Here is a 22,968-nt window from a genome sequence, read left to right on the forward strand (position 1 = left end):
CTCGGGTCATTTGCTGATAACAGAACACATCGACCATCAACTAACGCATCCCCAGTATGGCTCTCGCTAAGGGTTCAGCACTGAGCATATCCGCAGTTCTGGTCAGCTTTCTGTTGTTTTTGCTCCAAATCTTTATCTTTTGCCGGAATCTCTGTTGTTGCGATTGATGGTTATCACGGTCGCTTTAATTTCCTTTTCTAGTGTTTTCCTTTTCTTCTATTTATCTTTTGGATTGGTTGGATATTCGATCGCAAGGCGCACGTTGATACCCATTTGCTTTTTTGTCTCCCCATCGCATGGTGTTTGGTGCCTAGATTGCTTTTTAGACACGTTTCGCAGCTGGTGAACCTTTGCAACTATACATTCTTAATGAAAGTTACTATGGTTAATTCACTGCTTTCATCTACATTCTCGAGCGATTTTTCGAGCGCATTTTTGGCAAATCTCCAGTAATAACTAACAGCACATGCTTATGGTTATCCGCAGCCTTTGGCCAATGAACAAATAAAGTCGGTATTCCAAGTTGTCTACCACAAGCGAGCCACTAGAGACTGTCTGCAACTACGGAGTACGCATGGTTAGTATAGGCCAGTAGATGGCTTCAAGAGGTCACGTGGGTAGCGTCCACAAGAAATCCTCATTTGCATCCGCATTGCGTCCTGTCATCTTCCTAGTAGCATCAACGCTTGACAATCCTGAACCCTTGACTCGAGCCCTGCCACAATCCTCTTATTATGCCCGAAAGCATATATTAATGCAAGCCAGTTACCCCGCTGGTGCCCTGTTCCCAAGCGCGTCCAAACACTCGACATCGAAATCAAACACGGCCTCTTTTTAAACCAAGATGTCGCGAGTACCGACTATCAGAGATGTGATACCCGGTAAACTCGTCAACATCATCTTGAAGGCCGACCAAACAACAGGCCGAACAGTCTCAGGGACCGTAGCCACGCTTCTAACGCGTGGCAACCACCCTCGTGGGATCAAAGTCCGGCTCACTGATGGTCGTGTTGGCAGAGTCCAGTCGATGGTGGCTGGAGGAGCAGGGAATGGGGCTTCTTCCCAAACGACGACTGCTCCTACGCTTCCTACTTCACGTGTCGCCGCGTCTGCGGTGGAACCTCCCTCCCAGACGATTGGCCTGGACGCGTACATCACGAAGCCTCGGCGACGAGGGAAGGGTGGGAAGCATGCAAACAGCCAGCAGTCCTCGGGTGGTAACGAGGAAGAGCAAGCAGCTTGTTCTTCGGAGGCTGTGACTTGTCCGGTTTGTGGCGATTTTGAAGGCGATGAAGCTGCTGTTGCACACCATGTGTCAAGCCATTTTGGTGATTGATTGGCCTGCGCATTCTTTTGATGGCTATTGATGCGACGGTGTCATGCCAGGACATTGGTCTTTAGGGGCGAATGAGACAGGCGAAAAGGCTGCGTCCTTACGCAGTTCTACAGCTTCCTATCTTCGAGGTCATTTGGGAGAGCTCTGAGACCGAGCATGTATCTCACGCTCAAATCTTCCGGGATGACTACCCTCGGATTCCATACCACTTGAATACTCAGAACTAGGTGTCACACTCTAGGGAGTATCTTCTCGGAGAGGCGACATTCTCAAACGGGATGGACCCTCATATTCTGGAATCAAGGGCACCGGCGGAGATCGATTCGAAAGGAAGCCACACCCATTTCTAGATGGGTCGGGATAGTTTAGATATATTTTTGGTTGCTTCGTGATACTCATTGGACTATATTATTATATGCGCACCACTTACTATGCCGGTTCATGTACCTCGAGTTCTTTCTCGCCGTCAATAACATACTCACTGGGAACGCCGAAAGCCTGACCAATGATCCTGATGATACTTACTTGTTGGGAGGAGATGCATTGAACATGAAGTTTATACGAGGCTTTTCACCCTTTGAGGAAGACTGCAATTTTCGCCTTCTATTGTTATGTACTTTGCACCCCACTAAGATTGCGGGGCAGGGAAGTCGCAACCTTCACGGTTGAGCCTGAAGTGGACCACTTCGAAGTTGGAACCACCATCGAAGCTCTCACCTAGTGAGGCCTTACTGAAATATCTAGGATGTGGAAGACCTATTAGCCTGGTGTTATAATCTATTTTGTGGCCACCAATTTCACGCCAGCCAACGATATCATAGAGTGGAAAATCCCACGGGATAGTCACACATGAGCCTCCCCAAGAAGGTTGCCATCATCGGTACGTACTATATATCTATCTCATTCTCCTCCCTACACCATATAGAGAAATTTACCTACTAACAAACCTAGGCGCCGGCCCTTCCGGCCTCGCAACCGCAAAAACTCTCCTCCACAACTTTCCCAAGGGAACATTCCAACCGACAATATTTGAGAAGAAACACCGCCTTGGCGGCCTCTGGGCCGTTGATTACCCATCAGACAGGGATAGGGCGAATGGCCACAGTCATGGTCGCAGTCGCAGTCATCATGACCGACAAACCCGCGGCTATGTGGACCCCAACATGCGGACGAATATCAGTCGCTTTTCGGTTGCATTTTCCGATCTCGCATGGGAGTCGGTATTGGGGCCGGATGTGCCGATGTTTCCGCGGGCGTGGCAGGTGAGAAAGTACCTGGAGGAGTATGCGGGGAGGTATGTCCCTGAGGGAGTGGTTAGGTTGGGGAGAAGAGTTGTCAAGTCTGCGAGGAAGAGGAAGGAAGCGGGGCTGGGTGCGCGATGGGAAGTGCAGTGGATTGATGTTAGGTAAGTATAGAAACGCGTTTGGGAGGCGAAGCTAATCGAGTTGCAGGGAGAAGGGATGTTCCTCTGCGGGGGCCTCTAGCGAGCCTGAGATCAAAACTGAAAGCTTCGACTTTCTTGTCGTTGCTTCAGGGCATTTTGGGACACCGCACACGCCGGATATACCTGGGCTCGATGGTGTGGCGAGCATAGTCCACAGCTCAGAACTACAGAGTGCAAATGATATCTCACGCTTACTAGAGACGTCACCAGTTAAGCAAGGGAAAGTGGTCGTCGTTGGAGGAAGTATGTCTGGGGTAGAAGCTGCAACATCGATTGCTCTGCATCTGTCGTCTTTGAGCTTTAGACCCGACTCAACCAAGCAAGGTGGATCTGGATACGAAGTGTGGCACCTCAGCACCAGCCCGTTTTGGGTCTTGCCTACTTACCTCCCGCATCAGTACTCGGATGATCCTTTGAAGAAAGGCACGATGCCGCTTCTGCCGCTTGATCTATTCTTGTACGACCTGTCTCGTCGTCCGCCTGGCACGGTTAATCTCGCGTACGGGCCCAAGTCGGCAGAGCAGGTCTCGTTGATATACAAGTCTTTCAAGGGCATGCTTGGGAACGACTATAGCAGGATTGGCGGTGTTAACATCACTGATACTGACGGGAACGAGAGCACACGGCCCCCCTGGGTAGCGATAGCAGATTACTACGCCGAGTTCGTTCGTTCTAAAGCCATCAAACTCGAGACAGGCCGCGTTCGCTCGATGACTGGCTCTCCGGCAGCCTATACTATCGATATTGAGTCACCTGGTGGCTCCAAGCCACTTACTGGCGTTGCTGCGGTGGTAATGGCTACAGGCTTCAGCCCTTCCGAGTCCCTTTCTTTCCTCGATGACGACGTGCTGCGGGTGCTTGAGCACTCCGAGAAAGACCAATTCCTCCCGCTTATCCTAGATGGGTTTAGTAGCTCGCATTCTGAGATTCCAGATTTGGGCTTCGTGGGCTTCTACAGAGGCGCATTCTGGGGCCCTGCAGAGTTACAATCGCAGATATTAGCCCAGCGATGGAGTCAGAAAGGCTTGGAAGAAGTACCAACACCAGCAGAAGATCAAGTCGAAAGAGCCAAGGAACGGGAAATGGTCCGCAATTTCAGGAACTTATTCCCCGCCAGTACCCGTGGCCAATTTCCTTTGGGGGACTATGTGGGCTTGATGGAATCCCTAGCTCGCCAGCTAGGAAGACCTCGTCAGCCTATCTCGAAAGACTTACCAGCGGATACGCAACCTCTGGGACCTGTTGTGCCAGTTCGATATCATCTTGAAAACGATCATCTGGCACAGGAGCAGGTGGACACAACGATAGAGGCCTTGAGATACACTCTAACTGCGGGCTCTGAGCGAGCGCGCATGTGCACTGCAGCAGCGATTTTCAGAGCATTACACGGCCAGTGGAGATTTACAAGAAAAAGGGAAGGACTCGAAAAATCTGGGATCGCTACGTTCCACCCTCGTTACCCGTCTCATCTGGGATATGAACGGGAGTATCTTTGTGCGGAGACCGAGAATGGAACTGAAACCAGGCTCGTTTACCGACTATCTGAGGACACTTCTGAGTTGGTAAAAAACTCACAGGTTCGGATCTGGTCTGTGGATCAAGCATCCCCGAACTCAGCTTCGGGTCTTCTGAGTGAAGTTCAGTTTGAAACATCTTCAGAGGTGACAGTGCTAGGCGACTACAGGGTTCAAGCCTTCTATTCTGCTGCCTCTGGCGAAGAGCACAGATACGACTTCATTCTCGACCGCGTGGCGATCCGGAGCTGGAGCTGCACAGTGACACGACCGGGTAGCTCTGGGCGCCAAACCGGGATCGAGACCCATACATCATACACTAGGCCTTAGACACAAGACCACAACCTATGGATAAGTCTTGGGAGCGGCGGATCGGAAAGTAAATGCGCACAACTTGGCAGCGAGACCCACAGTGGAATTCCTCCGCGCTGGTGTGCGGGGGCGAAATCCGGGGTATACTCTGTTCCCACCTTTTCACGTTCCGTTTCCCCAACCTCTTATTTCCGAGCATCATACGATGGCATTGGCTAGGCTAGATAAGATACTTAAGCTGGTACAGATCCAACGAATGAAGGTAAAAGTCACTGGAATGTATATCCCTAACTTGTCTAGTCTTCGGATTCCCTTGCACCATTACATACTGCGAATCGACATAGTCAACACGGCAAGGACATGGCATTGACTCCGCACTAACGCTCATCAACCAGTGATGTCAAGCTTCGTATCTCTTTGCCTTACGGGAAAGAGGCGCCGCACCCTGCTGAGGCTGGTTGATTCGAACCTATCAAAGCTCGCGCAACTCCAAAATCTCCTCTTTCCCTCGATTTGAACCGTGTGCATGCTTGCCCGAAACTTGGCAGATATACCCTATAGTCTCAGTGCGGAATTCGGCTACGACAGCGGAATGATGTTTCTCTCCTCTTTGGCGTATCCCAGATCGGAAGTGAAGGGTGGATGTATAAAACTACGCCCAAATAGAGCTATTTCACTATCCATGGTATGAACCTGCAGCTTAAGACTTTGTATCTTGTTGATACAGTCTACAACATGACCGAAAAGCAAAGCACCTCCCATCACGAAACCCTCACCGACCCAGACCTCAAACACGGCGAGATCAACGTTCCCCACGATGACTCGCTCGACGCCAAAGTCCTCCGAAAATGCGACCTCCACGTCGTCCCTATCCTAACTGTCCTCTTCCTCTTTGCTTTCCTGGACCGGATAAACATCGGCAATGCACGGCTCCTAGGTCTAGAAGAAGAACTTAATATGCAAGGCCACCAGTACAACATTGCGCTCTTTGTGTTCTTCATCCCATACATTCTCTTCGAGGTGCCGAGTAACATGCTTTTGAAGAAGATTCGGCCCTCGACGTGGCTAAGTGGTATTATGGCTGCTTGGGGTATAGTCACGGTCTGCCAGGGAGTTACGGGCAGTTTTACGGGGCTGGTTGCTTGTAGGGTGCTTATCGGGGCGTTGGAGGCAGGGTTTATGCCTGGTATACTTCCTTTTCTTTATCGGTTTTCATTCCATCTCATCGTGATGTTGCCGTAGTGGAATCCAGACTAAACTATGGCTATAGGCAGCGTCTACCTCATCAACATGTACTACCGCCGCCACGAACTCCAATGGCGCCTCAACTTCTTCTTCAGCGCGAGCATCTTTGCCGGTGCCGTAAGCGGCTTCCTCGCATACGCAATCGCCAATATGGAGGGTATCGCCGGGTACAGGGCGTGGCGCTGGATCTTCATCCTCGAAGGGATTGTGACGGTGCTCGTGGCGATAACTGCGAAGTTCATCATCGTCGATTGGCCCGAGTCTGCTACGTTCTTGACGGATGAGGAGCGCGCTGTGCTGCTGAGCAGACTTGCTGAGGATCAGGGTGAGGCGCAGATGAATCGGTTGGATAAGGCTTCGATGAAGAGGACGTTTTCGGATCCGAAGATATATCTTGGGTGAGTCTACCTGCTCCTCCCTTTTTTTTGTCTAGCTCCTCGCTGATGATCTATTACAGACCGATCATGTACTTCGGCATCGTCAACACCGGCTACGCAGTCTCCTTCTTTACCCCTACAATCCTCGAACAACTTGGCTGGACCTCGATCCGCGCCCAGGTCATGAGCATCCCTATCTACGCTGTGGCAATGGTCATCACCCTCTCAACAGCGTACCTCAGCGACCGCCTCAAGCACCGCTACGCATTCACGCTAACCGGCTGCCTAATTGCAACAATGGGCTACATCCTTCTTCTCAACCAATCCTCCATCCCGGTCGGCGCCCGCTACTTCGCCGTCTTCGCCATAACAGGTGGCGGATACCTGACGCAGCCGATCCTCATGGGCTGGCTGAGCAATAATATGGCAGGCCACTATAAGCAGTCGATTGCGTCGGCTATGCAGATTGGGTTTGGAAATTGTGGTGGGCTCGTTGCGAGTAATGTCTTCTTTGATGACGAGGCGCCGGGGTATAGGACTGGGTTTGGGGTTAGTCTGGGGATGACGTGGATTTGTGGGCTGGCGTGCTTCGCCTTTCTGATGTATTTGGTCAGGGAGAATAAAGCGAGGGAGCGCGGGGAGAGGGATGAGTGGTATGAGTTGCCGCAGGAGGAGAGGGAGAATCTTGGGGATGATCACCCGAGTTTTCGGTTTACTTATTGATATATAGCTATATGAGTGGAGCTGCTATTATCACATCTCACGAAGGATGTTAAGAAGCAGCTTGTATATGTATCAACACGACCCAAACCCGCACACACCCTTCCCCTCCTCTCTTCCCTGCACCTGAACCCGAACCTGCACCTCTCCATTATAACCTCCAAACCGCCGTCGCCAAAAAACCCCCTATCCTCCGTAACAAACATCCAACAACAACCCCCAACCCAGAAATGGTGTGGGGCAATACATACATTTAGGGCACTGAACATGCCTGGGTGGTAGAACACCGTCCAGGCTACGATGAATACGCTGTGCCTGCTTATTGTGTATACAAGGCTGGTAGTATGATAGTATAAGAGTGCTAAGATATCAGGGGTGCAACTCTATTCTTTGAATAGCAGTACTTATTGTGGCATATTTCCTTGGACCAACAAGCATGTGTATCTTCTTGCGAGATATCTCACTTTAGCACCCACTTAGTATCCCAAACCCCACAGTGGATTAAGCTCCAATTGCAAAATCTGCTCCAAATTGACGTGATATAACGAGGTAAAGGTTGAAATTTTATTATAGCGCCATCCCGGGCACTTGGGTTTATCGGCTTTCTCGGGCGGCTCTATGATGGGGACCGCCTGACTCGCCGGCTGGATCTACCCTTCCTATCTCTATCTCTATTGATATAGATCAGAGGCGTGCTACCTCCTGCTGAAGACGAACGTCCTCCTCTCTAGCCGCCTTTTGCCAAACGCCTTGTACCTGATTCCTCAGTAAGTACCATCTTCGCCAAGAAGAAAACAATAGAAAGATACGGAGCACATACATCATAATCATACAACCACCCATACTCCCTCCCCCACTTCCCGCGAATGGTATGCGCGGTGCCCTCATCGAAGCTCAGGTTCGATCGTCCCAGCTCGGCATCAGACTTCTTAAAGGCATCAAGTATAGCGTACATAGCCTGATAATGTGGAGAACGAACTCGGTCGTATAGATCCAGGCCATGGCTGAGAGTATGACCTCGCTCGTAAGCCCATTCTACGGCTCGGGCGAGGACGTAGCTGTCTTCGAGGGCAAAGCCGGCGCCATTGCCTGCAGGGAATTAGCTTGCAGTGTAATCGAATGAGTTGAGGCACGTACCGAATGCGCCGGAGAGAGCTTTAGAGATCAGCGTATTTATCATTATAGAGAGGAATAGATGTAATATAGAGGAAGCTTACGATGAGAAGCGTCTCCAATCAAAGCAACTGAGTCTCTAGAGACAACAGATTCCAGCCGCGGACCCGCGAATAGCGCGAAGCGCTGCACATCTGTTGCGAGACCGATGATCTGCTGGACGAGTGGTCCAAAGTCCTGTAGAAATATACCGGTTAGCCTTCTGGCGACTCCATCTCATCTCATCTTATCTCACCCTCCACGGCCTCCTAAATTCCTCCAAGCTCGCCTCCTCGCCCCAACTAACCCTTCCCCCGTCATTCGGGACATCTGCATTACATGTAAGCTCATAAACCCCATGTCTCAGATTGCACGTGTAAACCCAGTCCCTCGGCCCATGCCAAAAAGTGACTGCGTCCGGAAACCCGGGAATCGCAAGGATCTTCTCCGTAGGGATAAGGCCGCGGTACGCTGTCCGACCCGTGTATGCGATCTTGTGCTCTGGGAAAGTGAATTGGCGGACGACCGAGCGGACACCATCAGCGCCGATGACAAGGTCGACTTCGTCGGTGTGGCCGTTTGAGAAGTGCAGGGTTAGAGGACCTGTTGGAGTGTATTGTGTTATGTGTTGTAGGCGAGAAGAGAGCTGGATAGTGGTCTTCTCCTGGTCGAGGGTCTGCAGGAGTGCTTTCTGGAGGACGGAGCGAAAGACACGCGCATGGAGGTGATGAGAGGGTGTGTCTAGTTCTGTTAGTAAAAGCGTCTCTCTTCTTTAGGTAGATCAGTTTCAAATCGCAGTTGAAAGCGCTAACATACCTCCCTGTGCATGCGACACACTGAGCTCTCCCGTGCGCCCATTGCGATGTTGCACCGAATGCCCATTAGCAGCGCGGAACATCTCCTCGGGCTTGATATGCTGCAGTGCGCCCAGAGATTCTAGCATGCGCCAAGTGTTTCGCTGGAGGCTAAGTCCGCTTCCGATCTCTCGGAGGACGGTGGCCTGTTCGTAGATGCGCAGGTCCACGAAGGGCAATCTCTGGAATTCGATGGCGGCGCTGAGGCCTGCTGGGCCGGCGCCGATGATGGCGACGCGGAGGCGCTTTTCGGTCATATTTCTGTTCCTGTTCCTGGGCGTCCTTCTTCCTGAGCCTAGTTCAAGATTTGAGAGGTGCTGCGAGGAAAGCTTGCTTTATGGTGGTTTCACTAGTGAGGGGTCGGTTCGACAAGGGCTGGCAGATTATATATCCTTTTCCCTCTCGAGTAACATCTTCGGTCTTACTATATGCATGAGAGTCATGGGTCTCCAAGTCGGATCATGGTGGTTGGCTGTGACGAGTTTTAGTCTGGATTGACACCATCGGTTTCGTGATTGTCGGAGATCTTGAGCTCAGTTAGACATGCATATAAAAAACAGAGATGGCTGGCTCAGATTGAAAGCGAATTGATGAATAAACTCGGAACTTTCAGCCGGTTAGAGCAGATATGATATATGATTTGTTAATTGCCTGGTATAGTGCTCCTATCAGATAACTAGGATAAGGCTGTTACTCCTCCTCCACCAACTTCCCACAACCCCTGTCTATCATAACACGTGGAAAGTCACACCTCTACTCCTTGTGAGTGACCACTTGCTTCTCAGAAGTCATGAGCTCTTCACCACGGGTGACGTGGTTGGCTCCACCGAACAGCGCATCAATTTCCTCCAGGGGAACTTGCTTGGTCTCAGGAATGAAGAACCAGACAAACACCGCGAGAAGGAAGTTAATCCCGGCAAACATGTAGAACGCGTAAAAGCCGCAGTTGTCCAGGAAGGTCGGGAAAAACTGCTGGACAATGGTGTTGGCGACGTTCTGGGTCTGGGACGCCATGCCGACGGCCTGCGCACGAACGTTCATGGAGAAGACTTCCGAAGTCCAAATCCACACGGTAGCACCCCAAGAAGGCTTATCTGTGATAGAGTTAGCTGCCGACCCTGAGCAGACGGTGGAAGGGTTGACTTACAGAAGAATATAAATAGGAACAGCAAGAACACAATCGCTATACCGACCGATTGCGACTTTATGCCATTGACCGATGGTGTTTCGGTTTCAACGGCTGCAACGATAATCATACAAATACCCATGCCGATGCCTCCGACAATGAGGAGGAATTTACGGCCGAAGCGGTCAATAATCCACACAGCGTTGAGGGTGAAGAGAATGCCGAATGTCGCGTTGAGAGCATTGATCAGGGCGATTTTTCCGGCATTGTCCCATACTTTTTTATAGATCTTGGTCGAGTAGGAGTTCAGGCTTCCCTGGCCAGTCACCTGCTGACCAGCATTCATGATGAGAGCAAGGACCATGCGCTTGCGAAGCGACTTGTCCTTCCACAGCGCAGAATAGTTGCTGGAGATAGCCTCCTTTTCGTATTCAAGAGCCTCACGGATTCGAAGGAGCTCTTCCTCGACCTCTTCGTCAGTCTCACGCACTGACGCAAGTGCGGCACGGGCTTTCTCGATGTTGTTACCGCGTTGGACGTACCTGCTTCCGTGTTAGTCATGCATACTTGATTGTGCACAGAGGAACTCACCACCGCGGACTCCCGGGGATAGTCGGCAACAGAGCTAGAATGAGCACTGGGACAAGCAGTTGGAAGATGACGACCATTTTCCAGTCCCACTCGCCCAGATTCTCCCTGTGTTGAGTGCAGCCGTAGTTCACCCAGAAGCAAATGAAAGACCCGACTGAGTAGAACATTTGCCAGAATGTCATGATCTTTCCACGAATCTCAGGTGGCGCCAGTTCACCAATGTAGATAGGACCCGCGGCTTGTAAAAAGAAATGTCAGCTTGATTGACTAGTTGACACTCTGGGAGAAATGACTTACTCAAGGCAATACCCTGACCAATACCGATGATGACTCGTCCAGCAATAAAGCATCCGATGTTGTGTCGCGGGGCAAAGGTTTGCATAAAAGTTGATACAATAACCAGTACGCAACCAATGCCCATACCGAACTTACGCCCCAGAAAGTCTGCAACAGGACCACCCAAGAAGAAGCCACCGAAAATGGCGCCCACTGTATACGATGTGTTGATTGCGCCGATCAGGTTTGCGTCTGGGTTATTGAAGTAGGCGACCCAGTTGTCTGAGCCCTGCACGGAATTGTATACAGATGCATCGTATCCGTAGAGCACCATGCATGCAGCCGCAACAAGAGAAATGTACCTAGAACACACAATATTAGTCGTGCTACTCTAATTGCACGCGTTCTTGACTGACCAGTTGTAGGCTCTCTTGGAGCCAAGGAAGTTAATCGCCATTGATGCTTGTTCGCAGCACTCGACTGCTTGGCTAGCAAAGACAGGACGGAAAAGGATGCGCCCGTTTGCTTAACTGTTTGCCCAGACAAGCCCAGAAAGACCAAGAGATGAAGAGAGCGGCTGGCTGATCTGAAGTTCCTGGCGATTCCCTGCCGGTTTTTATAGGAGAAAAGAGGAAGCACGGGGCCAGAAAGCCCAGCAGTAGGATTCAGCCGATATATTAGCCTCCCTCACCCCATCGCGCCAGCGGAGGCCCCAGATAGCGATAACGAGTCAAGGAGACACCCATGGGGAACTCTCCCGGTGGGACCATGGTCTCCCACACAAGCCTGCTCCCAAGCGGTCTCCAAGCTTCCACATTTCTTAGTGGTGGGCTGCTGGCTCTAGAACCGACTGGTGGCTCGAAGAGACGTCGCGGACCTGGTCCGGGGGAAATCTGGGGTTGGCATTCGAGGAATTTCTCCGCCGAGGCAATCTGGGCCTTCGTGTTTCCACGAATCAGGGTAGTAGCACAGTTGGAAGGAATCTAGCAAGGTCCACCAATGGAGTATCTACTATCTGGGATGCTTTTTGAAATCGGCTAAATCAGCGTCCAAGCTTGGAGTTCAGAAAGTAGTCGCCAGTGAGACACTGCGCGAGACGGAACTCGAGGTGGAGAGAGAACGAGGTTCAGCTAGACGATTGGGGAGTCACATGCCAAACACCCCTGCCCTCTTTCTCAGCACACCGTAAGCAGTCTCATTTTTGCTCTGAGCTGCTGATACTTTAGTAGATGGCTCCATCTGCCCGATATATCATGGAGGGTAACCGGCGTATCGTGTCCACACTTCCTATCGGGGCCGTGTGTAAGGACTAGACCGGTATGCGGTTATAGTCCGGACGCGAATGTCGGATGCCATACGGCTAGACATCAATGGTATTTTCGTTCCAACTTCCTCCGCCGTCAGTCTTGGGATTGACACTTGGGAAAATCCAGCAAGTGTGACGGTAAATATGAGGTTCGATTGAGGTAAAAGTGCCGATGGAATATGACTCCGAATATGTCTGCATCCAACTTAATTTTGTACTGCTCCAATCCCCTTGCCACTCAGAAAGTCAATCACTATAGGCTCCACAAAAAAGCATAAATAATGTCCTTGATTGAGAAGTGAAAAGATGCAATGTCACGGACCTAAATGGCAATCTTATATCACGTGCTCTCGCGCCAGCCCCAACGCGAACCACCGCGCTTTGCCGCAAGAAACTAAGAAGCTCCATCTCCATAACCTTGACTTCATCATCATTTAGACACTTTGAAAGTACCACTATATACTCCGAGATATAGCTGCGATATTACAATCAAACTCCGATCAGCGACACTCAGGTACCCCACTACCTATGCCCCGCACCTACGGTAAATCCAAAGGCAAGGCGAAGCAAACACGGCTTGCCTTTGTACCAGCAGAGTTCGATTCAGAAATTAAAGATGACAAAAGCAGTCGCAAAGCGAATGTTCGCTACACTCACCCATCAATGTCCACTGTGCGCCGAGGCCGATCAGCTGGCGAGCAAAGCTCAGCGCCCGCGCCGTTTGTGACAGTCGAGCCTTCGCCCGAGGAGTCGTCGCATTCGGATGTTGGGAAACCATCTAAAAGGCGCCCGCGGAGTGAGAAACGAGGTATGTGATCGGGTACTCACTTTTGAGGTCTCTGTCTGATTGTATGTGAATGACTAGGTTCATCACAAAAATCCACCTCGAACAATGTAACTCCATCTGCGCCTCCTTCTCCGCCAACGGCTACTCAGGATTCCGAAAGCGAATTGGACATTGTACACAGCGCGCGCAAAACCACGAGGACAAGGGCAATGAAGCGGAAGAGACCGGTGGATTCCTCGGAGTCGGAAGAACAGCAGAAGTCGGAGGAAAGTGATGTGGATGAGATCGTTTCTCGGCCTCGTCGGAAATTGAGACGTGGCGGAGCACCTCAAGCTATCGTGGTTGACGACGATTCTTCGGATGAAGAGATTCGGATTGTCGCTTCTAAATCGCCCAGTGTTCCTCACACCCCACGCCGAGACTCGGCTCAGGACAGGATTGACTTAGAGGAGGATCTCGAGGATTTACAGGACTCAGGTACATCTCTTTCCGGCTATCGCTTCAATTCTATCTAACACATTTGCATAGTCGTCAGAACCTCACGCACTCGCGGGAACATCGCCAATTCAGCTAGGGCTCAGAGACAACTACACCTTGAAGCGTTGCGACGCCGAAGAGCTGGGCAGAAAGAGGAAGAGGACGAAGATCATCAGCTATCACCACAACCAGAAGGGTCAGAGTCGGAAGATAATGAGGAAGAGTTGGAAGATGAGGAAGCGCCAGTCCGCCAGCCGGCCTTCCGAAGCTGGGCTGATCAGAGTGAAGGCAGCGACGTCGAATCTATGATAGGAGCGAACGATGACCTCGACCGTTACGAGGACGACTTTGTGTTGGAGGACGAAGACGACAAGCTTGGAGCTCCTACCGGTCTGGAGGATATACCAATCGAGTTCTCTCGTCATTCCTACAAACAGCTGAAGGATTATTTCCAGGATGCCGTGGAATGGATGGTGCACAACCAACTCAACCCCGCTTTCCCTCGGTCAGATCCTGTCTACAGGGTAGCCTTCGACAAGCTCGAACAAGAAGTCCGAGGGCGTACAGGTTCGCAGCTTGTATCATCTGTCTGGAGCACCGATTTCCGCAGGGCACTGCTAGCACGGCCACAGCTCGAAGTTACAAAATTCCCGACGGAATTCCAGCACCCTTGTGACGCATGCAACCGCTCCGGACACCCAGCGTCCTTTGACATCAAGCTGTACGGGAAAGCATACTCGCTCGAGACGCTCGAGCCGTTAGCGGACGCAGATGCAGACAGCGATGAAGAGCAATCAGGAAGCGAAGAAGACAGCGATGGCAAAGAAAGAGACCGGGACGGCTACGTCTTACCAGATGAAGACAAACGATTTTACCTCGGACGGTTTGTTGCCTTTTCCCTTTTAAAAACCCCATAGCATTTACTAACACATCCTCACATTACAGACACTGTATGAAAAACGCAGATATGGCACATACTCTAACCCACTGGCGCTTCCACCTCAACGAATGGGTCGTCGAACACCTCCGGACAACGGGCTACATGTCGGACAGGAAGATCATCAAACGTAGTCACATGAGCCAGAAGAAGAAGAACAAGCATGCTGCCAAGGCCTTCGTCAAGATGATTGAATCGGGAGAAGTCAAGAAGTTGTGGCGCGATTTCCATATCAATTTGAGGACTGCGAGGGAGTCAACGGTATGCCTCTTTACCTGACACCAACGGAGGCCGCGAGAATTACTGACGAAGTTGCAGACACTCTGATTGTACACCTGCGCTTTGTCTCCGTTTCCTCGAGTGTCTTCTTCTCCTGGTGCTTCTCTACGAGATACCTTACTCTTATTCACCTTGGAGGCCCTCTCTACTTCTTCTCGGGGCTTGACTATCTTTTATCATTCGAGAGGCGTTTCATCCGGTTTATCACATTGGGGGGGCGCATGATTTTCGGTGCAATTAGTTTGATACCCGGGCAACGTTTTCATGATCTGGTCTTACTCTATTCCACTTTCTTTATGAGCATTCCATATAAATGAACATTCCTACAGTCAGCGCACGCTTTGCGCGAGTATATATGGTGTCTTTAAACTCATCCACGTTCCATTATCTAGAAACATAAGTCAATAAGACAATCAAGAATGAACATGAAACCACATAAGAAGAAATTACATGAAGAATAACTGAAAAAAAAGAAAAAAAAAAAAAAAAAAAAAAAAAAAAAAAAAAAAAAAAAAAAAAAAAAAAAAAAAAAAAAAAAAAAAAAAAAAAAAAAAAAAGCGAAACCGGTTGTACAAATACACAATACCTTGGAGCGAGAAAAGAGCTTCAAAGGAGAGAGAATAGGTGAGAGGGAGAGAGTTATAAGAATCCAAGCAGTCCTGCAGCAATATGCAAAAGAGGAGAAACCGTGTCCATAAGCCCGATCCAATGCTTGAATTTGTTGCGCCATCCCCAGCCAGTGGTACATAGAAAGACGAATTCAAAGCCAACATTGCTTCCGCCGTTATGTCCCTTATCGAAAAAAACCGTAAACCTGTATATAGCGGAACACTGATGGTTTTATTTTTGAAAGAGGCGTTTTCAGCTTTCGGCTTCGTGAGCGCTGATCTCGCCACGATATGCGTGATCGCTCCGCCCCAAGAAGCATATGGAAAGCCGACATAACAACGCAAGTAAGTAGAGGCAGACATTAAATATCGACCGCGTTATTTGCGATCGGTGGACGAGGACAAGGCGCTTCTATCTTTCGGCATGTCCGCGTTCTCGAATGGAGGTAGAGGTGTTATCTATAGAGTAGGCTGAGCCTGCTGCTCATCCGTGGAGGGAGCTCCGGGGGCGAGCATCTGATAGAAAATAAAGTCAGTCATCGGCAACACACTGCATTGAGCTCGCATTTAAACAAGATGCGAACGATGACGCCAGTTCTCCAATGTCTTGGCAAAACCAACGCGACAGAAAAGTTTTCAAGATCGGGGTCGACGGAAGCTCAAATGACGAAGACCATCCAAGCGACGAGCAATCAAAAGCACCGACAAGATAGTAGCAAATAAATCAACTGTGGCTTACCTCATTAGCTCCCTTGATCATACCCTGCTCACGCTCCATCTGAATGTACTGCTCCTCTTCGGCGTACGCAAGAGCCCACGGGACACCGAGAAGGAAGGCACTGGTGCTGAGAATCCAGAGCGCCTTGCCGCTGAAGGCAATGCTAGACTTTGCGAACGAGGTGACGGTGGAAACAGTGTTGGTGACTTGCAGACGGGCGGAGGGAGGAACAATATCTTTCAAGGCGGACAGGCGCTCGTAGAGCGTCTCGCCTTCAAGGTCATAGTCGGACTCAACGGAGATCTCGGATTCTGAACAATAGATATACCAGTTAGGATACTTGATAGCGAAGGCAGGTGGTCGTTGGAGACTGACCAGTGTCGGTGTAGTCGTCGTCTTCGTCATCAGAAGCCAGGAGAACGTTGTGCTTGCTGGCCTGGGGCTTCTCCTGGGCGAAGTGCTCGTCCTCAACCTCTGTAAGCTTGACCATTGTGGCGGATGTGTTTGGAAGAGCTCGTGAAATCTGGGTAAGAAGTTGTGGTTGAAAAGTGAGGTGATGACGACGCGAAAAGAGTTGAAGATGGACGGAGGCTTGATGGAGTTCGGTTCCAACTTTTTTCCCGACCACCAAAAGCGGTAAAGCACTACCATTGCGGTCCGAGGTTTTCCTCCAACCACACTCTACTCCGTAAAGCTCATTAGTAGCTCCGATACTTTATGGTGTTATCATCTCATCCAATTGGATATTGTACATGAATATTGATATTTATCTAAATACATCGAGTGAATAATGCAGAGTCCCGTGGTAGACAGAATATTGTACAAGGAATCTACTCTAAATTACCTCCTTCCGAGCTGCCACCTTGATATCCGGTCCTGGATCTCGTCCCAAGGGAATGGGCGCAATTGATAGCCCTCAAGCTCACCCTCCTGCAGTACAACGGTAGGCTTTCCGGTGCCCTGTCCCTTGTTCTGGACCTGGCCACCAAAGACCTTCCGCGCCACGCGTCGCAGGTCTTCAACAGTGAGAGATTCAATATGCTTGCACATCTCCTTCACTCCGATCTTACGTCCGTGAACCTGGACCTGACGGCCGAGATCCTCAAGCTCGACCATGCGAGATTCGAGATTCATGAGGAGTGATGAGCGAAGCTGGTTCTTTGCACGGTTGACCTCCTGTGGCTGGAGAGCTGTGTACCCGGTGTCAAGGGTCAGAGCTTGAAGTTCCCGGCACATGACTTCGAGCATCTGGTTTGTTCGGGTGGGACTGCATGAGGCAGAGATACCGAAAATGCCGCTGTCTGTGTAGCCGTGGTTGAAAGCAATGCAGCTCTCGACCCAACCGTGCTGGTTGAGAACGTTGGTGTATAGGCGCGAATACATGCCCTTTCCTGGACCTCCAGCGGAGAATGACCCACCTCCTCCAAGGAGGGTCTGCAAGGTCGCGAGAGCGTAGATGTCGGGGTCTGAGATTGGGAGAGCCTCAAAGGCGAGGTGAATATAACTCAACCGGGGTAGCATAGGGTTGGCTGGCGGAGGAATGGGAGGGAGTGTGAGGAATCCGCCAGTATAGTGAGAAGGCCGGGTCAACTCGAGACCACCAGCGGCTGAGGAGTCATCTTTCGATCCGAAACCTTTGAGAAACGGTAGCTTTGAGAGGAGGCCTGAGTTGGATGTAGGTGCGGGTGGGACGGATGAGGCTGTCGACGTCGGAGTAAACTGAGGAACTGTCGGCAGCTGTCCTTCTTTACCAGGTGAGAGAGTGGTATCAACACCAGAGCCAGAAATGGTAGGGCCATCACTCGAGTTGGGGGCCCGCATATCCCCAAATAACTTCTCTGTAAGTTTCACAGCCTCATGATGCGGTACACCCGCAAACGCAACAACCATCCGGTCCGGGCGGATAAAGGTTTCCCTATATTTCTCCACGACTGACTTGTTAATCTCCATCAGCCGTTCGCGTGGGCAGAGAAGCGGGTTGCCTAGTGTGTTGTCCTTGTAAGCTGCCGAATGAACCAACTCCGGCAGGATGAGCTCGGGCTTCGCCCAAATCTCGTTAATCTCATATTCGGCGGTAGCCAGCTGCTGAAGGACCTCTTCTTCGGTAATAAGAGGATCACGGATGGTTTCCGCCAGCAGGCCGAGGGTTGTCGGGACGGCCGAGTTGAAGCTGGCAGACTGATACATCAGAGACTCCCGGGAAGAGGCACATTGAATATTTCCCCCGAGACCCTCGAGTGTCTCGATCATTTCATCTGCGGTATGGTGCTTGGTAGATTTGAAAGCCAAACGATCCATGATATGGCTCACACCTCGCAGGCTTGCATCCTCATAGCGAGACCCAGCATCAATGTAAACTCCGACGCCGGCGAAGGGGCCGGGGAGGGATTCGGTGGCGACGCGTATGCCATTTGGAAGCGTAGATATTTGATCTAGTTCGGCCGGATCCTGTAACGAGCAGAAAGCAGATCAGAAACAAGTCAATGGACACATCGGTCATGGGTTGCCCGTTACCTTTGAGTCCGACTCGATGACGGTGCTGAAGCCTCTGGAGACCGAACGCGGCACTCGGGTAAGCGGTTTGGCGGACTCAACCGCTCGTAAGACTGAGCGACGCATCTTGCGATATATATGTGCGCTCCGTAATGCTCGGGAGAACGTCGAACCAAAGGCGCGTCCTTTCAAGGTTTGCGTCGAGAAAAAGCTGCTTTGCGAGGAGGATTTTGGTGGCCGCAGGACGGAGGACAAGCAAAAAGCGGCTTATCTAATCGCCTTCCCTTTCATCTCTTTAACGTCATCGCAGAAACGGCTATCGTACCCAGACTCATATCTAACAGAGCAAATGCATTTTATAGTCTCTATTTATATGAATATCTAAGGATGTTCAGCCGCCCATGCGCGATACCAGTCGAGACACGAAGCGTTCGCAACACTGGCTCCAATCTTAATGTTCAGACCGCACAAAATCTGCTTCACGGAATTCTCGACTTTCTTGCCATTTGACGTCACTGGGATTTCTGGACAGACATCGACGATGCCCGGGACATGACGAGGACTTAATTCCTTGCGGATCATGGCTTGTATGCGTCCTGCAAGATCAGTTGGCATGCTTGCCAGAGGCTCGCTTCGAGATGCCAGCTTCACGAACAGTACCACGGTTTCATCCGTATCCAGCCCTTCTCTCCTTCGCCCAACGCACAATGAATCTTCTACTTCATCTGCAAAGTGCTTCAGAAGGATGTTGTAGATTTCCGCACTGCCAAAGCGAACGCCAGCCGGCTTCAGAACACCGTCGCTTCGGCCTAGCATGACAACTCCGCCGGTTTGTGGGTTTACACGCACAAAGTCACCGTGGTGCCAAATTGACGGTCCGAAAACGTCGAAATAACTCTTGCGGTATTTCTCTGCACCGACAGGTCCTGGTGGCCAGAACATGACAGGTTGTGCAGGGAATGGCCGTGTACAGACAAGGTCACCAGGTTCGCCGGTGGCACTAATATCGTTGCCAGCATAGTCGTAGACAGAAACTGCCATTCCTAGACTCCGACACTGAATCTCGCCCTTGTAGACGGGCAGAATTGGGCAGCAGCAGCAGAAGAGTGAGATGATATCGGTGCCACCAGTAATCGAGCCCAACATGATATCTGAGTGAATCGAGGAGTAAACGTACTCAAAAGTCGAAGGGGCCAAGGGCGACCCGGTACTGAAAATCGCCTTCAGGGTCTGTAGAGTGACTGGACGATGAGGATGCTTTCTTGGGTTGAGAGCGGCTTGCTCTAACATAGAGAGATATTTGGCAGAAGTTCCGAAGTGGGTAATCTTCAGTTCGTCAATCAGACGTGGCATGGCCATCTCCCCATTCCCTCCTTCCAGGTCTAATGGCCGGAAAGGTGAACCGTCGTAAAGGACAATAGTGGCACCGCTGGCCAGACCAGATACCAGCCAATGCCACATCATCCAGGTGATCGTAGTGAAGTAGAACAAGCGGTCCCCAGCGCGAATATCGCAATGAAGCACATGCTCTTTTTTATGTTGCAGCAGCGTCCCCAGTGAGCCATGCACAATAGGTTTTGGTGCCCCGGTTGTGCCTGAGGAGTAGAGAACATAGACCGGATGCTCAGGCGGCAAGCTTGCAAACTCAAGGAGGGCCGAAGGGTTGCTGGCCGTAGATAGAAAGTTCTGATATGTATATGCTTCCCCCTTTATGGGTGAGAGCCCTTCCAGGCTGACACCATGTGATCTAATAGTATCGAAAATGACGAGCCTCCCCAAATTCGGCAGCTCAGCAACAATCTGCCTGGTTTTGGCACTCGCACCATGTACTTTGCCATTGTAGAGGGAGGCATTATCAGCAAATAGAACCTTGGGCTCAATCTGCTTCAAACGTTCAAGGACAGCATGGACTCCTGTGTCCGGTGAAACGCCTGTCCAGAACGCTCCGATGGATGTCGTCGCCAGCATTGCAACGACTGCATTAGCATGGTTCCCTAAAAAACCTGCAACTCTGTCACCTTCTTCTATGCCAGCTGTCTTCAATGCATTGGCACATTGCCGAACACGTTCCCGAAGATTCTTCCAGGAGATGGATTCGCGATCTACCTCGGTGACTTCAATGATCGCGATAGCATCTTCGTCAGGAGAGCTGGCCGGATAGAGGAGATTCTCGGCAAAGTTCAATCTTGCACCGTTGAAAAATTGAGGCCGAGGGAATAGAAGCGTCTCGGAGCCCATAGCCTGTCTCAAATCAGGACCTCGTTCAGGTAACAATAATGATTCTGCTCACCTGATCATAAGACGTATGTGCCTTTATATCTGTATAGTGCCATGTATCCTCCCAGAATTTAGCAGGCTCCGAAATACTCCATTTCCAGAGATCATCGTAGTCGTCTAGAGTCACTCCGTGCTTTTCGGAAGTTTCCCTCATGAACTGGTGTATCTGTGTGGATTCAGGCGCAGTGTGCCGCCATAGCGCCTGGGGACTCTCGGAAGATCCGTTGGCAGACATTGCTCTTGTGGCCAATCTGTCTAGGCTGATCCTTCGGATTGTTTTCAATTCAAGGGGAAAGAATAACGACAGATCGGGGGTGGATAAAGAAGGTCCATTATATGGTGCATGCTCATACCTACCGAGTGCTCGCGATACTGACCTTTCCTTTTACGTCTAGTGGCCAAATCGCACCTGCACCTCCAAAAGCCGGCCCGACTCGGACGATGCTAGCGATCGTCTTGGATTCAGCATATTATTTGTACTTCTTTACGAGCTGTCCGTGATTTCTTCTATTGTTTGTCTACCTTTGTCCAAAAGTTTCCCCTGCTGTCTTGAAAATTCTTTCGAGAATACCCCATGCCGAGGCTATACCCCGAGCGGGCCACGGCGGCCCGCCTCCGGGGATAGTTACTGGAGATTCCCCGGAGCACACCGCACACTGTTATCAAAGACGATGTGGGCAATGCTGCCCCTATACCTCTTTTGCCAGAATTCGGCCGACTACACACCAAGCGCCAAGTGCCCCAGCAGTTTCAAGCTCGATATTTCTCCTTGAACAGCTTCTCTCTTTCCGCTATCTTCTGAATATTATCATGCCCGCCAGCTGACGCTGCCTCATAGGACAAGCGATACAAATGTAGAGCCTCTGAAAATAATGGCCGCACGTCACTCCAGCCGGTGACTTTGCGCAACTTTTCCGACGAAGTCCACTGAGGAAAGTCAATGAGAGCAGGTGGCCAGGGATTCTCCGATTGCGGTAAAGCATTAGGCTCGACGTATTTCAATCCACTTGAGATATCGTATTCGGCTAGGAGAGCTTTTGCAATTTCATCCACCGTCTCGTACCTCCGAGCGGAAATATTGAAGACTTGTCCTTCTACCTCTCCAGGCCGCGGATGGCTTGCGAGTGCGGCGTAGGCATCACCGCAGTCATCCACATGAAGAGCATGGCAGATGGAACTGGGAGGCACCGGGAGGACTAAGGGCTGATTGAGCTTGCTGTAACGGGCTGCAACCTCGAAGAAACCCCGGTAATAACTGGCAGACCGGCCGAAAACATTGGTTGGACGCACCACCACGGGCGCAAAGGCATCCTTGTGCTGGAAGATTTCTAACGATGATCGAGTACGAATGGAGAGGAGCTCGGGCGGATTGAGAGGGCTTTCTTCGGTATGTGGCTGTAAGTCACTGGCGCCATCGTAATGCGGGCCGATGCCGTAGTCTTTGCAGCCCGACGATATGATGACCAGGGGACGTATGCCATTCGCCTTGCTTGCGAGGGAGATGGTCCGGAGAAGGCTCACGGTGTTGTTGAAATGGTTGGTATAGTTGTCGAAGCTCTCCGTTGTAGAAACGATAGCATTGACAGTTGCAGGCAATTGCTGGACAATGGACTGATGCGATTCAACGTCGTCAATTTTGCCTATCACCGGTAGGACTTCTTCAAGCTCTAGAGATCGACTGGCATTCTCCGAGCGAACAAGTCCATATGTGATCCAGCCAGCGCGAGAGAATGCGCGTGCTACAGCATTTCCGATGTAGCCATTGGCGCCGGTAACAAGCACAGTTCGAGGTGGCATCATGGGATAGCTGGTATGATTGCTGAATCGATGCTGCTGTTGTGAGTCGAAGTATATAATTCACATATTGCCCAGCCTTGGGGCCTCGTTGATTACAAATCGGGATTGGAGTGATGACAAACTGCCATTAGTATTAGATCACTTGTTTTCGGTGTTCGCAAACAAATTGCTTCTTGATTCATCCGCGACGAGACCATCGCGCTTAAATGGGATCTTGTTATTGGAGGCCATCTGGTGAATAGCCTATTGCACGCCAGGTCGAGCTTAGCGTGGTTCAATCGAGTGGTATACTCGGAGACTTTCCTATCGGAAGAGAAAGGTGATCATAGCTAGGTGAGTATC

General features: G+C 50.8%; 9 protein-coding genes across 9 annotated transcripts; 4 read left to right on the forward strand and 5 right to left on the reverse strand.

Moving 5' to 3' along the window:
* The first annotated feature begins 601 nt into the window (after positions 1–601).
* BJX68DRAFT_239245 (uncharacterized protein) lies at positions 602–1,983 on the forward strand. Its single transcript, XM_071040494.1, has one exon. It carries the CDS (start codon positions 845–847, stop codon positions 1,334–1,336), a length of 492 nt encoding a protein of 163 aa, XP_070898046.1. The 5' UTR covers positions 602–844; the 3' UTR covers positions 1,337–1,983.
* Positions 1,984–2,185: 202 nt separating this feature from the next.
* BJX68DRAFT_267922 (uncharacterized protein) lies at positions 2,186–4,624 on the forward strand (the record flags this gene model as incomplete). Its single annotated transcript, XM_071045939.1, has 3 exons — positions 2,186–2,216; positions 2,288–2,741; positions 2,788–4,624. The coding sequence occupies 3 exons, from the start codon at positions 2,186–2,188 to the stop codon at positions 4,622–4,624; spliced, it is 2,322 nt and encodes a 773-aa protein (XP_070898047.1).
* Positions 4,625–5,341: 717 nt separating this feature from the next.
* Positions 5,342–6,951, forward strand: BJX68DRAFT_267923 (putative MFS transporter; the record flags this gene model as incomplete). Its single annotated transcript, XM_071045940.1, has 3 exons — positions 5,342–5,792; positions 5,877–6,249; positions 6,309–6,951. The coding sequence occupies 3 exons, from the start codon at positions 5,342–5,344 to the stop codon at positions 6,949–6,951; spliced, it is 1,467 nt and encodes a 488-aa protein (XP_070898048.1).
* Positions 6,952–7,632: 681 nt separating this feature from the next.
* On the reverse strand, positions 7,633–9,211 carry BJX68DRAFT_267924 (FAD-dependent oxidoreductase; the record flags this gene model as incomplete). The annotated part of the gene is made up of 6 exons (XM_071045941.1): positions 7,633–7,704; positions 7,769–8,037; positions 8,086–8,103; positions 8,166–8,298; positions 8,357–8,841; positions 8,917–9,211. The coding sequence occupies 6 exons, from the start codon at positions 9,209–9,211 to the stop codon at positions 7,633–7,635; spliced, it is 1,272 nt and encodes a 423-aa protein (XP_070898049.1).
* A 350-nt stretch (positions 9,212–9,561) lies between these two features.
* Positions 9,562–11,547, reverse strand: BJX68DRAFT_107411 (putative MFS sugar transporter). Its single transcript, XM_071035853.1, has 5 exons — positions 11,364–11,547; positions 10,969–11,309; positions 10,672–10,909; positions 10,102–10,622; positions 9,562–10,048 (listed from the first exon to the last, which is right to left on the reverse strand). Exons 1-5 carry the CDS (start codon positions 11,402–11,404, stop codon positions 9,708–9,710), a joined length of 1,482 nt encoding a protein of 493 aa, XP_070898050.1. The 5' UTR covers positions 11,405–11,547; the 3' UTR covers positions 9,562–9,707.
* Positions 11,548–12,669: 1,122 nt separating this feature from the next.
* BJX68DRAFT_239250 (uncharacterized protein) lies at positions 12,670–15,165 on the forward strand. Its single transcript, XM_071040495.1, has 4 exons — positions 12,670–13,061; positions 13,119–13,517; positions 13,569–14,400; positions 14,463–15,165. The coding sequence occupies exons 1-4, from the start codon at positions 12,782–12,784 to the stop codon at positions 14,731–14,733; spliced, it is 1,782 nt and encodes a 593-aa protein (XP_070898051.1). The 5' UTR covers positions 12,670–12,781; the 3' UTR covers positions 14,734–15,165.
* A 475-nt stretch (positions 15,166–15,640) lies between these two features.
* On the reverse strand, positions 15,641–16,640 carry BJX68DRAFT_107437 (mitochondrial import receptor subunit TOM22). The gene is made up of 3 exons (XM_071035854.1): positions 16,435–16,640; positions 16,081–16,370; positions 15,641–15,857 (listed from the first exon to the last, which is right to left on the reverse strand). The coding sequence occupies exons 1-3, from the start codon at positions 16,547–16,549 to the stop codon at positions 15,801–15,803; spliced, it is 462 nt and encodes a 153-aa protein (XP_070898052.1). The 5' UTR covers positions 16,550–16,640; the 3' UTR covers positions 15,641–15,800.
* A 259-nt stretch (positions 16,641–16,899) lies between these two features.
* On the reverse strand, positions 16,900–21,064 carry BJX68DRAFT_255988 (uncharacterized protein; the record flags this gene model as incomplete). The annotated part of the gene is made up of 4 exons (XM_071043128.1): positions 16,900–18,507; positions 18,616–18,678; positions 19,105–20,793; positions 20,843–21,064. The coding sequence occupies 4 exons, from the start codon at positions 21,062–21,064 to the stop codon at positions 16,900–16,902; spliced, it is 3,582 nt and encodes a 1,193-aa protein (XP_070898053.1).
* Positions 21,065–21,288: 224 nt separating this feature from the next.
* BJX68DRAFT_239257 (NAD-dependent epimerase/dehydratase family protein) lies at positions 21,289–22,740 on the reverse strand. The gene has a single exon (XM_071040496.1). The coding sequence runs from the start codon at positions 22,627–22,629 to the stop codon at positions 21,580–21,582; it is 1,050 nt and encodes a 349-aa protein (XP_070898054.1). The 5' UTR covers positions 22,630–22,740; the 3' UTR covers positions 21,289–21,579.
* Between the last annotated feature and the right edge of the window lie 228 nt (positions 22,741–22,968).

This window comes from Aspergillus pseudodeflectus (assembly GCF_044049435.1).
Source record: "Aspergillus pseudodeflectus strain CBS 756.74 chromosome Unknown BJX68scaffold_27, whole genome shotgun sequence".
In the NCBI taxonomy this organism is placed as follows: domain Eukaryota; kingdom Fungi; phylum Ascomycota; class Eurotiomycetes; order Eurotiales; family Aspergillaceae; genus Aspergillus; species Aspergillus pseudodeflectus.